A 15,084-nucleotide genomic window follows, 5' to 3' on the forward strand; every position below is an offset into this window, starting at 1 on the left:
AATTATTTTTAGACTGTGACATTAGAGGTAAGGCTGTTAACAGGAAAAAAAAAAATCATCCCTTAACACGTTCATTTACATTTATAACTTTGGCACAAACCCAGGAAGGAGCTCGAGCTTAGTGCGACTATTTGCAGAGGTGCAGCGGCCAGCTCCTAATAAGAGAATGCCACATTCTCTAAGTTCCTGTAAAAACTGGAAGCCAGGGTCTTGAACAGCAGCAGTGGCAGCATAATTTGGTGCTCAGATGCCAACTGAAACCCTAATGCTGGCGTTGTCCACCAAAATGTCAAATACACTTTCATGGCTGGTATTTTGGCACTGATGTGACAATGGCAGTAAGTATTATTATTTTTAAATATTTTTTCTTAAAAATTTCATTTTAGAGAGATGAAGGGGGTGGGTGAGATAGAAAGAAATAACGATTTGTTGTTCCACTTATTTATGCATTCATTGACCTATTCTTGTATGTGCCCTGACCAGGGATCGAACCTACAACCTTTTAGTATACAGGAAAACACACCAACCAAGCCACCCGGCCAGGACCTGGAAACAACTATTACTGGCGTCATAAAGGATCTAGAGTCTACATAATACTCCTCAGCCAAATGTTTGACTCATATCCTACAAGATCAGAGCTACTAATTGAGCACTTCTTTGATTTTATTTGCCTACAGACTAGCCAGGGAATGCAAAAGCCTAACAAGTGACCAAGTACTGGCTCTGAAGGCCTGGCAGCTGCAGCTTCCTTCCCAAAGGTGAGCATGTCTTACACAATGTAACAGAGCTGGAGGGCAGCAGTCAGGAAATGGGAGGGTGGGCTTTGTGAGCAAAGGCTTTGGCTTGCTTTAGAGTCCAGGATACAGATTTGCAAATTATAGCCTCTTTAAACAGTGGCTGAGGCCATACATAAAATAACTTATACTTTTCATGTCTACCTGGTGGGAAAGAGTCATTAATTTCAAACTTATGAGGTACTAGAGATTCCCCCCACCAGACGCTTACTGGCTCCTTTTGAAAAGTCTTAGGACTAGGAGGCCCAGGCAACATACCTTTGAGGACCACAGCTGCAGTAAAAAGGGGACAGGAATGAGTTAGGAAAATTAAAAAGTTATTTAAACCTTAATGTCCATTTACCAAATAACTCCTGCATTCCCTACCTTATGAGAATAATTCTAACTTTAATTGTTTAATAAATGTCAGCTGTTGTGTACCAGGCACTGTCCTAAGAGCTGTACGTGTAATAACCACCCAATCCCATTTTACAGATGAGGAAGCCAATTCACAGAGGTTAAGGAACTTGCTCAAGGTCATACAGCTAGGGCTTGGATTCAATGCTAGGCAGACGTGGCTTTCGAAGTCATATTTTTAACTGTTATTTATAATGTTGTAAAGAATATAATGAAAACATGCATAAGAAAAGCATTTTACTTTGAAAAGTTAAAGGTGCTCTAAGCAGCAGTTGAATGACGTTCTGGAAGGAAGAGTCTACATCTAGACAGTACTTGCTACACAACAGCTATTCACCACCTCAGTCAAAAGACTTGAAAATCTGATCTTTGCCTATTTCTCTCAAATGCTGACTTTAGCCTACTGAAGTGCCCCAGATAAAGTGAATCCTTTGACAAGTGAAAATAAAGGGAAGGACTTTTTGCAGACCAGGTGCCCCACACAGGGCCTGGCACCCAGATGATGAGTAAGTAAGTGCTGGCTGAACTGAACGTCTTCTAATCAAAGGCATTTGAAACGCGCTCTTCATATTCCACAAAATGGCTTGACTATAGAATATTTAGAATGTCGAAACACAAATTAAGGAAATTAAAGAGAAATGAGGTATAAGTGAAATATTAAACCTTTGAAATTCAAAAGAAAGAACCTGGTTACATACCTTTGAAATCCTCTTTCTTGGCATAGCAGGGAAGTGGGAGGGATGAGCTTTTAGGATGGAACAAGCCTATTCTTTAATAGTACAAACCCTCTTTGTTGTACATACTGCTATAGGCATACTATTCTAATCACCTGTGCTTACTATGCACAGGTGATTTTTTTTTTAAAAAAAGGCCGATTTTACCTTACATCATTCTTTAACAACTTCTACAGTTTTTAACAGAAATAACAGGATTTTCTACCACTTTGGACAACAAAACGGGTCCCTTATGACAAGTTGGGCTTATATTCCTGGCATTAGATCTAATGAAGCATTACACTCAACCTCATGTTCAACAAAATGTTGTGTTTGGCCTGCCTATAAATTCCAACCAATATCTAAGGACCTAATGAATAATGCAAGTTTTTCCATAATTCCCCCAAATTTAATGAGTAACTGGGGTTAATTCATGATCTGTCATGATCCAAACCTAGCCAGGCAAAGAATCTCCTATGAAGGCTTGTGTGAGAAGCAGTGAGATATGAAAGCAAGAGCTCAACTGGGCCTACATTCAGCCCTTTATAAAACTGTGAAGCAGAAACCATCTGTGCTTAATGGCCACAAAGAGGACAATAACTTATTTTCTCTAGTACAGTCATCCCTCAGGATACTACCAGTGATTGGTTCAGGACCACCCACCTCAATCAAAATCTGTGGGTGCTCAAGTCCCTAGATTACTTCTAATACTTAATACAATGAAATGCTGTATAAATAGTTGTTACACTGTATTTAAGGAATAATGATGAGGAAAGTCTGTACGTGTTGAGTATAGACACAATAGTAGTAGGGACCCGTTTTGTTGTCCAAAGTGGTAGAAAATCCTGTTATTTCTGCTAATAATATAGGTTTCAAGTATCACAGAAATGTATACTTGAAACCTATATGATCTTATTAACTAATGTCACCCCAATAAATTTAATTAAAAAAAAAAAGAAGCAGTGTGAAAGAAGTCCAGACAATCTTGGTAGTAGGAAAACAGGAAAAACAGACCTAAAAGCAGCAGTGAGTTTGCTATGATAGGCTCCCAAAAGCACATATTTAACTGATATGTGACTTACAAGAGACCACGGCCATAGGCTAATTTCAAGTTGGGGGTTTAAGCAACACACACATATATACACACTTAAAAAGTTACCTCTAGGCATCCATATTACACAGTGGAGGTTTTAAAAAATGCCTCCTATACAGGGTGTCCCAAAAGTTTTGGTGAAATTTTAAGTTATTAAGGCTGAGTATGGGGGTGATGGGCTGAGCACACCCTCTGCCAGTCCAAAAGGGTTAGCTACAAATGGTCTTGATTATCATCAGTTAAATGGGCAAACAAGATTAAAAGAGACATTTTAAAGGATTAATTAGTGAACCCTCAAAAAAGTAAATTAAGGGCCTGTGTTAAAACAGCCCAAAGGAAACTAATCCAGCATCATAGCAATAGTGCTTGGAGTGTATTCAAATGGAAAAGCTTGGGCTGGAAATACTTGTTTAGAAAAAGAACTACATCGCTCCACCCTCCTTCATCAAGTAATCCAAGCCATCTTAAGTGCTCAAGGTCTGACCAAGCAAGATGCATTTTATTAAAACAAAACCTCTTTCAGTTTGAACTAGATCATATCCTTGGGAATAAACAAATTTTATTCAATGAACAAGTAGAAGGGAATCTTGATTACTACTATAGTTCTTTTGTGTAGAATGCTTCTACATTAATGCAAAAAGCTCAGAAGAGGACATCAGATAAGGTAAAAAGGCTTTATTATTCAGGATCAGCTCAAATAATGACATTGACACAAACAGGGATAATTATCTCATTACATTTGACCTTTGGCACCCATTTGAGTACTAGTTTTCCAAGTGAGACACGTTATACCCAGCAGCTTCTCAGTAGCTTCTGACAGCCACATTTACCCCAACTTCACTCAGTAGAGCTGTCAGGAGATGTGCAGGGATACAAAGAACAAAATCATCTACTTTAGTTATCCTTTCCTTTTTCAAGGATTATCTTCCCTACTGACTTTCAAATCAAAAGACAGCATTATCGGCAAGTACTGGTCATAAGTAACACCTTCCCATGGTCTAACATTCAAAAATCAAAAACCAAATACTCAGTTAACACTGTGGTGTGCTTTGCTTTCAAACTGCAACTTTATGGCTTCCCTTTATTTTTCTCCTTGGATAAAACCAGGAGAACCCATGCTTAATTGACCTCTGCAGTTCTGGTTGTTAGAAGCTTAATTTATAAGAATCAAAGGAATTAAAGAGTTATCATTAAGAATAGACTTGAAAATTATCACAAATATACGAATAAAGTCTCCACAGTCCTCAGATATATGGATAAAATGAATCAAGTTTCCTGATTGGAAGGGGACACCCTTCCAAGGACATAGCACACAGAAAGTACATGAAACTTGTTTCTATGAGGTTATAACGGGGGGGGGGGGGGGGGATAAAACAACAGTTTATCTCAAGATGATCAATATATAACTGTTGATTAAGGGAACGGATGTTCAAGATATTCTGCACAGTATAACTTAGAGTTAGTCTATACACTCTATATTAAATATCTACAAAAAATCCCACGACTTTTTGGCTCAGGGCTATACTAGAAGGCCATTGCTTTTTATATATATGAAGAGAACCCAAAAAAATCAAGTTAAAGCCAAGATTTATATTTGAGGCTCTGGATTTTCAGCTCAGAGCTATCTTCTTTTATAAAAATATCAATAAGAAACCATTACTTTTTATTAAAATCTGATGATCTACTTTTTCTAAAGTTGTAGCACCTGGAGAATTGATGAGGACCAAATGCAAACCCCAGCTTCAGTGTATGACTACTGAGTTTATAAAAATCTTTTGTAAATGGCAAAAATCACAACTTCTTAGAAAACATGATGTTGAGTTGGTAACATAGTAGATTGCTTAGCAAAAATATGGGGAACTTAAGTCTCATGTAGGAGATATATTTTGGGGGGAAAAAGACAAATAAGGGTTTCTAGTGTTGTTCTACTTTCTCCAAAGAGTTGACTGCTTTTAAAATAAAGATGATTTTTAACTAAAAGGACTGTATCATTTAATCACATGCTAAATCAATATAAATGTACTTATTTGAACATCACATTTTTACACATACTTAAAAAAAATAAACAAAAGTATAGTGAAAAGATTATATATTTTAAATGCAAGTATATTAGCTCGAGGCAGCACAGATTTGGGGTCTCAACAGAAGACTTCTTTAGCAGTTGGCCTTCATAGACAGGCCTCCTGCTATGGCCAGCAGATACTTTACACTGTGCAAAGAAAGTCTTAAGAGTAACAAGAGACAAGTCTTGTTTTTTGCCTCTATAATCTGGGATGTCATTGTAGAGAAGATGCATAATTAAAAAAGTGAAGACTACTTATTGAAAATGTTTACTTTATGAAATTTAAACACAGCATTCATCCTGAGGAAGCTGCATATACACTAAGGTAGTAGAACCAGACTAGGTAAATTTCAGTTGAAAAGGATTGTCTCTAAAAATGAAAAAAGTGGCAGCTTTCTTAGAGACCAGAGTTATAGAATCATTCTGTTGTATTTTTATCTTGTTTTAATGACCAAAGTTCAGTTAACTTACTCAGATTAGGATCTATAATTCTGTTGACTGTTCAGGACTACAGTAGTCATCTTGGGACTTTCTATGGAAGTATGTACAAATTTTCCTCATAGAGCTGGGAGTAATGGTGACCTAGAAAAAGAAAGTTTAGACTTTAGACTTTTTCTAAAATAAAGTCTAGCTGTTAGCCAAGCAAGCTATCACTAACAGGTATTTTAAGTTAGGATGCCTAGAAATTTGATTATTAGCCAATATTCAGTCCCAAATACTTGGATGACAATGTCTCTTTTGGTTGATTTGTACTGAATATAGTAAAAATTTAATAGATAGTATGCAAGGAAGGAAGAGACTTCTCATGTAAACAGAAAATATTTACCAGTTAAACCTCCAAATAGGAACTAAGAAGTTAAAATTACCATCCTCTTTGAAATGAGTAAATTACCCTCCCAAATTTACAAAGAAAGGTAATCAAATGGCAGCTGCTACCCTCTTCTGAAGCCTACATTACTGTCATGTACATAAAGAAAAATTATTTTAAAGAAACTGTAGCTTCAAAGATTGAAAAAATAAAACCAGTGTTAAAAAACAGACAACTGGCCCAAAATGGAGTCACATGTGTTAAGCTCCACCTCAGCAAACTATGACTAGCAATACATAACCTATTTGCAGTTTCAGCCTCTCCCATGAATGTTCCTTTAACCAGTCAATCTGGAAATTCCTTGATCAGTACCAGTGAGGTAATCTGCTTGATAGACCCCCTGCCTCCCCCTAAGGAAAGGTGACCTTGCCTGAAATAATTTATTCTTTCAATCTTCCTTTTCCTCCCTCTTTCTGTCCTTAGAAGCCTTACATTTTGTATAGCTCCTCAAGGTCCTTTCTATTTGCTAGATGGGATGCCGCCTGATTCACGAATTGCTGGGTTTTGTTGTTTTAACACCAAAAGTATCTTGGACCAGCACACTCTCTTTTAAAGCCTTTAAAATCTACGCATTAGTGAAAAACATTTTCCATTGCAATTGCTTTTCTGTTAACACATAGCTGAGATCATCTCCCCAGAAAAAATAGAAATTTTGGCTAGGGGCAAAGAGCAGATACAGTGATAATATTGAGAGAAGAAAGGAAAGACTCCTTATAGCATTAAAAACAAAAGTCCTGTAGCAAGGTTTAGTTGGAGTTTGTGTTCAAAGTAATCTTTAAAAATATTTATAGTTTATTCCTAAAATTATAGGATAGGCTTCATGATAGTAGGTGGGTGATATCAACATTTATTGAACTGGCCTAAGGTTATCCAGCTTATACCTTTTAAAAGGGTCGAGATGTAGCCCGGCCGGGTTGCTCAGTTGGTTGGAGCTCACCTAATGCTCACAGCTACTTCTGCCTCCACAGTAGTTATGAGTCACTTGCTTTTTAAGGTTCATAAACCTATTTCCCCAGCAGTATCTGTTTTTGAAATTATCTAACTTTATTAACCAATTAAATATGAGCCCTAAAAAGGTAAGTAAAGCTAAGCAGAATGTTTAAAACAGTGTAGATACAGGTGAGTTGCCAAAAATTGGAGTGAGCAAGATGATTATAAGAGAGTGGGGATCATCATTAAAATCTAGAAGGATTCTGTACTTAAACTGCTTTGCAGATACCTAGGTTTCACTTTATTTTAAATAATCATAAATTGTAATTACAACTGATATTCTATTTATGGATGTTGGCAACTTGCCCATGAACAACAGCTTTATCTGTAAAAAGGGGAGGGCGTCTATAAAAAGGGGTTGCCAAGGGCTTGGGGGTAGGGGAAATAAGAAAAAAAGGGGTCAGGGAGAAAATAATGTCAAACAAAGGACAGGGAAGATATTTTTGAACTGATATCCTGGAGAATGAGGAGGCTTTGATGAATCAGGCAACAGGGCTGAGGGGTATGGGCCTTGACAGAAGTGATTTTAATGGGAGTAAATAGGGTTACCAGATACAAATACAGCACACACCGAGTTACATTTGAATTTCAAACAAACAACAAGTAACTTTTCAGTATAGAATTTTTTATTATAAGTATATCCCATGCAATATTTGTCTTGTATTTTTATATGCTAAGCCTGGCAACCCTAAAATAAATAGATTTACTTAAAAAAAAAAAAAGCATCCTGACTTGAGATCTAAACCTATCCCATTCAAGTTAGAAAATGCATCTTTCCTCCACTGCTGACTTACCGGGCCTGGAGAAGTTTTTCCACTTTGTCTCCTGGAATTGGGGGTCTGGGATGATGGACTTCGTGGCGATGAATTCTCAGCCTTCCGTTTGGCTGCCATGGCCAATAACCAGTTTTTATTCTCTGGGGAGCTATTCTCTTTGCCTACCAATTCAGACCCTTCTCCACAAGACCCCAAAGGAAGAGAGAGTGTCCCACAGCCTTCTGAAGCATAAGGACTGGCAGGAGAAGGAGGCTCCGAGACACTCATACTGGCTCCTTCAATCTTGCTTGATTTGGTAGGACCTGCAGAGTCCTTACCAAGATCTTCCTGGTTACCAGTAAGACAGCACAGATCCAAATGAAGCTTTTCAACTGGGTCATCAAGCTCAGTCACACAGCTGCAACTCTTCACACACTTCTGTTTCACATTCTCCAGACAACTTGAATCTAGCCTCCTCTTTACTCGATTTCTAGACTCAGAGCAAGCCACTGCCTGGGATGATTTCAGGCTCACAGGAATGAGGGCTTTTCTTGGAGATGTGATCTTGGTCTCAGAAGCAGGTGGGGTGATGGGTGGTGATGAGGAAGGTGTTTGGGTCACCCAATTTCTAATGGACATCTTGAAAGATGAAGGTGGCTTTGGAGAGACAGAGGAGATGGAGCCTCTTCTGCTAATGGGAGACCGGGCCTTGGCAGGAGGGGTTTTAATAGAAAATGTGGGAGTATTTGAAGGAAGAGGGAGGTCTCCAGCACAGCTTGGAGCACAGGCTGCTGAGGAAGGGGAGGAACTAGATGGACTGCTCTTTACTCTGGGTGCTTTAGCAGGAGTACTCTGGCTACTTGTCACTGTTACTGAAAAAGAAAAGAGGGCCACAAAAATCAGAAGTGAAAGCCAAAGAAAATCCCTGAATTCACATCAAGGAAAATTATAGCTAACTTAACTATCCAAGGGTTGATTTCCCAGTGAGTTGATCACATAAATCATTTGATTCTTACCACATCTTCTTAGTATTTTTCTTCCCCTTTCCTAACTGCCAGCCTCCCAACCACCCCACTATAAAATATACACTTGAAAAATCTAGAAAATTCAGAAAAAAAGAGAGAAAAGATTAAAAGCATCTAGGTGAACCACTTTTAGTGTTCTTTTTCCTATACTTGTGCATATAATACATTATACACTTCAAATTTTTCTATACAAAAATGAGACTGTTTTTACTACTTAGTAACCTGCTTACATATTACAAACATTCCCACATTAATACAGATTTATAATTTTTAATAGCTACAAAGTATTCCAAACAGAAGTGCGCAGGCCTAAAATCAAGCACAATCATTTACTATGTGACTTGAGCACAACCCTTTACCTCCTCTGCCCCAGTTTCCGTATTTGTTAAATAGACATGTTTTTTTAAATTTTTTAAAAGATTTATTGATTTTAGAAGAGAAAGGGAGGGAGAGAGGGAAAGTGACAGATATCAATTTGTAGTTCCTCTTATTTATGCATTCATTGGTTGATTCTTGTACATGCCCTCACCGACTGAATCCCCAACGTTGGCATATGGGGACAGTGCTCTAACTAACTGAGCTACCCATCCAGGGCTAGAGATAGTTTTTAATCTCCACAAGAATTATATCAATTACTTAACATTATCAGGCCTCATGTGGTTTTCCACCTTAGTTTGCACATGGCTGCTATACTCCACAAGCCAAAGTATGCGAAAGAAAATTTCAGAAATTCAATGCTTGCTCTCTGTAAAGCAAATGAAGCAATGGATAGAATTCTTCTCTATATATCCTGGTCCTTGTTTATAGGCAATGCAAAGTACTTTAGGCACATTTTTATAAACTTCATGTTTCTTCCTCCTCAGGCCTCACCACAGACACACTATATTTCCTTACTTTTTTTCTGAACTTTCTAGATTTCTGGAGTAGTGTTTCTGTCTTCAAATAACAAGGAAAAGGCACCTATTTCTCAGTCACTAAGTCTTTGAATTATAACTCTGATATTTAATTCAGTTTAATTATTGCACTACATTTATATGCAACTGAATTTAGAATGGGCTGACATAAAAATATGAAGTCAGTTGGAATATTTACTAACTTCAGTCGTTTAGTTACCCTGTACATTTTACACTGTGCTTTCCACTATTCAAGCGGCCTTGCCTTGAGATAGAAAAATTCTACAAATTGAATTTTGCCTAAACTTTTCTCATCAACCATGTTTAGAAATGGTCAAAATGATACTGCTCCTTCAATAAAGATCATTACTAGAAAACCCCATTTTATTATAATGTACTATAGAAGGGGAGCTAGAGACAGGGATGTCCATGGAACATCTGGTGATAGTTCTCACATTCCTGTTCTAGAGCTTGACTACAGTTATTACCTCAAAAGGAAAGAAACTTCATTTGCTTCACTCCTAAGTGCAAGTCAACAGTCACTGCACAGCCCCTACAGTCATTAGTGCCAGTAAAGTGGGCTGAAGCGCACATTCAGGGCAGTAAGTCCTAAAACTCTATGGGCCTTACAACATGAAGATTCAAAGGCAGAATTGGGGAAGAAGGAAAAGCTGAGCCAGGGACAAAGCAGGTATGCAAGTTTCTGTTACTTGAGCGGCAGACACGTGAAGTGTTTACTAAAGGTTAGTGGGAAATCTGATGTGATGGAAAGTTGGGTGAAAATTCCTTTTTCCTTGAAGATGTTTTAATGAAGGAAGGAGTAGGCCATGAGGGTCAAAGAGAAGTTTTCGTTAACTTTCAAGGTTAACAGAACTTAAGCTCTGGGTCAAATTTAAATCCTTTCTTTTTAACCGTAATTAGGTTATAAAAGTAATAACAGTTCATGGTAAAAAAAAATCAGTTACAGAGGGGAATAAGCTGAACAGCAAAAAATCCTCCTTTCAACCTTCTCATTTCACTCTGATGTGCATTCCACAATTTTCTATGTGCTTATTATTAGTGCACACAAAGGTATATGTATATACCTTAAAAAAAGCCACACTGGATTATTAAACACACATTCTGCAATTTGCTCTTTTCTTAAACAGTGTATCTTTTTCTCTTTATATCTTTTCATGAAAATGCACTTAGAAGCACTACATTTTTTTACGAGCTGGATAGTATGTCACCTTACTGACCTACCGATTCAAATATAACACACCATTTAGTACTTCATCTACTTAAGTGCATCAACCCCTATTAACCTTAAGCACTGCATGAGATCTGATGACACGTTATAGATTGGGTTATTCCTCTAAAGGCTTTCTAAAAGTTAGTTCCTTTGAGAAATTACGGAAAGCTTATAAATAATCAGTCAATTTGTAGGTTCTTTCTGCACAAGGGTTTGCCATCTGGCCTCACTCTACCTTTTCAATCTTATCACCTACTATGCTACTTTTAGGATCCTGTTACAGGAGGCTACTCACTGCTTCCTGAACAAGCTGTGCACTGTCACATCTCTGTCTTTATTCATGTGGTTTTCTTGCCAAGTCTGTCCCTTCTTTGCCAGGCAAAAATTCTCCTCATGTTTCCAGACTCTGATGACAACTGCACAGAATTCACAAACTTCTTTCCTCCTCTCCCATGGAGCTCTTCTCTCCCATAGGAAATGTGTTTTCAGAGCCTTTTGTTTCTACAGCTAGGAGTAATGTTTAGAATGTACTATGGCTTTTAAAAATCTGCCTTTTGGACAAAACCGCAAGCACCTAGAGGGCAGGTGATGATTTAGTCATTTTTAGGTCTAGTGCCTAAAATATACCTAGCCAGGAATTATTAAACAATGTTTGTAAAATCTCACTACTGCCAAGAGGGATGAGGGTGAAGTTCTAGGCACCAAGAAAAAAAGACTCTAAGCATTCTGCTGACTTTTGAGACTGCAGCAAACACTTGAGATAGAACAGGTAAGGTTTCCTTCTCTTCAGGATAAGGATAATCATCTTTGTCACTCAATAATGCCTAGACCTGAGGTTCTCAATCCTGGCTGCATACCAGACTTACTTGGAGCTTTATAAAAATACAGGTACTTGGCCTCTACCCCAGACCTAGTGAACAATCTCTGGGAAGCTCAACCTTTTAAAAAGCTCCACAAGTGTTTCTGATGCACAGCCAGGGTTGAGAAACATTGGCCTCATCAGATCTCTGGCTGAAATAGTGAAAGAATAGTAAGCCACAGAGCAGGCACTGGCTGGGAAAAGTAGGGCAGAGGGTCTTGGGATTTAAAGCCTTTCAGCTGGTGTGTTAAAAGGGCCAGAGAGATGATAAGCAGTCCAGGACAGCAAGGAAAGTTGCGGTGGCCATTAAAAACTTGGGAAAGCAGAGGAACATAATTTTGAAGATGGCAGGGTAATTAATTAGCAGCAGCCAGTCTGCTGCTGGATGGTGGCTTTTAGGGTTTAATGGCCAGTGTGTTAGCCTTTGGCACTCATGTCAGGTTGTTACCCTATAGTGCTCTCAGAGTAACTCCAGCATAACCAAGAAATAGAGAAATTTAGGTAGAAGTCTTGGTCTGGTCTTAACTTGAACTTAGCTTTGCTGTGTTGGGATCTAAAGGAGAAAATACTGTAGAGTGCTTCCAAGCATATGCTCTAGAATCAGACTGCAAGGGTTGAACTCTGGTTCTACTTCAACTTCATAACTGTGTGATCTTAGGCAAGTCTAACTTCCTCGAGCTTCAGTTTCAGTTGTTTAGGGAATTAAATGAGATAATCCAAGTAGGTCCTTAAAACAATTGTGCCAGTACTCAATAATGGCAGTATGTTGTTGTTATTATTATGGTCCAAATTTGGTCAATATGTGGAACTTTTTTTGTGACTTGGCTTCTAAAACTAAGAATAATTAATGACACACTAAAAATAAGTTAAAAGCAACATACTTTTCATCAAAAATTTTAAAATGGTTATAGCCACTGACACAGAATTCCACCTCTGGGAATCTATTTTAATGGCAGGGAAGACTCTAAATTCAGAAAAAAAATTTCACAGAATAATGGGAACAAAATGTCCAACTATAAGAAAATAGTGGACTATTTTACATGTTTTGTAAACATGTAACAAAATGTGATTACAACATCACGTTCAGTGAAAAATCCCCAAGAAATGCAAATGTATATACAATATTACTATAAATGTTAAGAATCTCTATGGAGCCCGACCAGTGTGGATCAGTGGACTGAGTGACGTCCCATACACCAAGAGGTCTGGTTCGATTTCTGGTCAGGGCATATGCCCAGGTTGTGGACTTGATCCTCAGTAGAGGGCATGCAAGAGGCAGCCAATCTATGTCTCTCTCTCATCGATGTTTCTCTCTTTCCCTCTCCCTTCCTTTCTCTCTAAAATCAATAAAAACATTAAAAAAAAAATTTCTATGAATAAAAGAAAAAAATTGGAAAAACTCTCAAAATGTTAAAATTATGTATGAGTGGTAGAAATACTGATAGCCTTTTCCTCAAATGATTCTTCTCTTTTATGTTTTCTAAAATTAGGGATGAAAAAAACCCATATAAAGACAAGGTAGCAGACAGACATCCCATTTTCATGGATGAGAAGATTTAACATTATTAACATGACAATATTACAACTGATCTACAGATTCAATGCAATCCCTATCAAAATCCTAGAGAGCTATTTTGCAAAAATTGACAAACAGGTCCTAGAATTTGTAGAGAAATAACAATTTGATAGCCAAAACAATCTTGAAAAAGAAGAAAATTGGAGTCAGACTTTCCAATTTCAGAACCTACTACAAACCTACAGTAGGTTCAAGACAATGTGGTATCAGCATAAGAACAGACATAGAGATCAATGGAATAGAACTGAGAGTCCAGAAATAAACCCTTATATTTATAGTCATTTGATTTTTGGCAAGGATGCCAAAACAATTCAATGGGGTAAAAAAATAGTCTCTTTAAAAAATGACACGGAGAAAAAACTAGATATCCACATGCAAAAGAATGAATTTGGATCCTTAACTCACATTGTACACAAAAATAAACAAAATGGAAGAAAGCTAGAAGAAAAACATAGGAGTAAATTTTTGTGAACTTGGTTTCTTAGATACAGTATCAAAAACACAAATGACAAAAGAGAGATAAATTGTACTTCATCAAATTAGAAAATTTTGTGTGTCAAAGGACACCACCAAGAAAATGAACAATCCAGAGAATAAGAAAAACATTTGAAAATTATACAAGTAATATACCCAGAATATATATGACAAAGAATATATCCATAATATATAAAGAATGCTTACAACTCAACAATTATAAGAGAAATAACCCAATGAAAATATGGGCAAAGGATCTGCACAGGCTGATATATACAAAGAAAATATACAAATGACCAATAAGCACATTAAAAGATGTTCATCATCATTAGCCATGGGGGAAATACAAATTGAAACTGCAATGGGATACTATTTCACTGAACTCACAAGGATGGTTAAAATCAAACAGATGAACAATAACAAATGTTAGTAAGGATATGAAGAAATTGGAATTCTCATTTTGGATGTTGAAAATACCCTAAAATTCAGAGTGTGTTAATGACTGCCCAACTCTGACTATATTAAAGACTACTGAACTATATACTTTAAATAGGTAGATTTGCGGTACATGTATGTGCCAGGTTTGCTCCTGCTTCAGTGCCTTTGGATTTGCTGTTTTATCTGCTAAAATATCCACATGGCTCACTATTTCACTTTCTTTACTCAAATGTCATCTTTCCTTGAGGCTTCCCCTGGGCACCTAATCTAAAATTTTAATAGCAAACTTTGCCAGTCTCCTCCCTTCCTTGCTTTCCTTTTTCCTAAGCATCGTTGTTATTTGATATAGTACATAATTTACTTCTTTAACTTGTTTATTGTCTCTCACACTAACATGTAACCTTCATTTACATCTTTGGCGTCCTTGATTCTTTTGTTCAATTTAGAACAGTGCCTAGTAGGTGTTCAATAACTATTTTACAAATAATACTACCACTGTACTGAAGTATCTTGTATAGATAAAAACAGTACTCAGAAAATATTTGAGAAGGATGTCAAGAAGATGCTTTTCTTAAAAAATATACCAAAACACCATTTCTAGCTTAACATTCTGTACTGCAGAACTAAACCAATCAAACCATAAGAAATGTAGAAAAATGTACTGGATCCTTACCTAGGTCAGCTTTTGCCTCTTTTTTCTTCTGAGAGGCCCAACCCACTGTGGAGAGTTTATCTCCTGATTTCTCCTCTAAGCCTCTGTTCAAGCGCCAGATTTTCAGTGTATTGTCATCAGAGCAGGTAGCAATCTAAGGGAGTTAAGAAGTTTTAATCAAAGATTCACAACAAAGTAAAAAGTAGATGTGTCTAAAGGGCTCATGGTTGGAAAATTATTTTGTTTGATATAACAGGACATAGAA

General features: G+C 37.2%; 1 protein-coding gene across 5 annotated transcripts in view; it reads right to left on the reverse strand.

The window, feature by feature from the left end:
- DTL (denticleless E3 ubiquitin protein ligase homolog) overlaps positions 1-15,084 on the reverse strand; it is a 127,463-nt gene that overhangs the window by 82,096 nt on the left and 30,283 nt on the right. For 3 of the 5 annotated variants that reach the window (XM_081121999.1, XM_081122000.1, XM_081122001.1), the window contains exons 13-15: positions 14,841-14,973; positions 7,711-8,543; positions 5,530-5,640 (exon numbers count right to left, since the gene is read on the reverse strand). In XM_081121999.1, coding sequence (XP_080978125.1) covers positions 5,542-5,640; positions 7,711-8,543; positions 14,841-14,973 — 1,065 coding nt within the window. In that variant the 3' untranslated portion in view covers positions 5,530-5,541. Of the gene's footprint in view, positions 1-3,656; positions 5,641-7,710; positions 8,544-14,840; positions 14,974-15,084 lie in introns of those variants that run through there. The other 2 variants (XM_081121998.1, XM_081121997.1) reach the window with 2 other exon arrangements.

This window comes from Miniopterus schreibersii, assembly GCF_964146895.1.
Source record: "Miniopterus schreibersii genome assembly, chromosome: 19".
In the NCBI taxonomy this organism is placed as follows: Eukaryota; Metazoa; Chordata; class Mammalia; order Chiroptera; family Miniopteridae; genus Miniopterus; species Miniopterus schreibersii.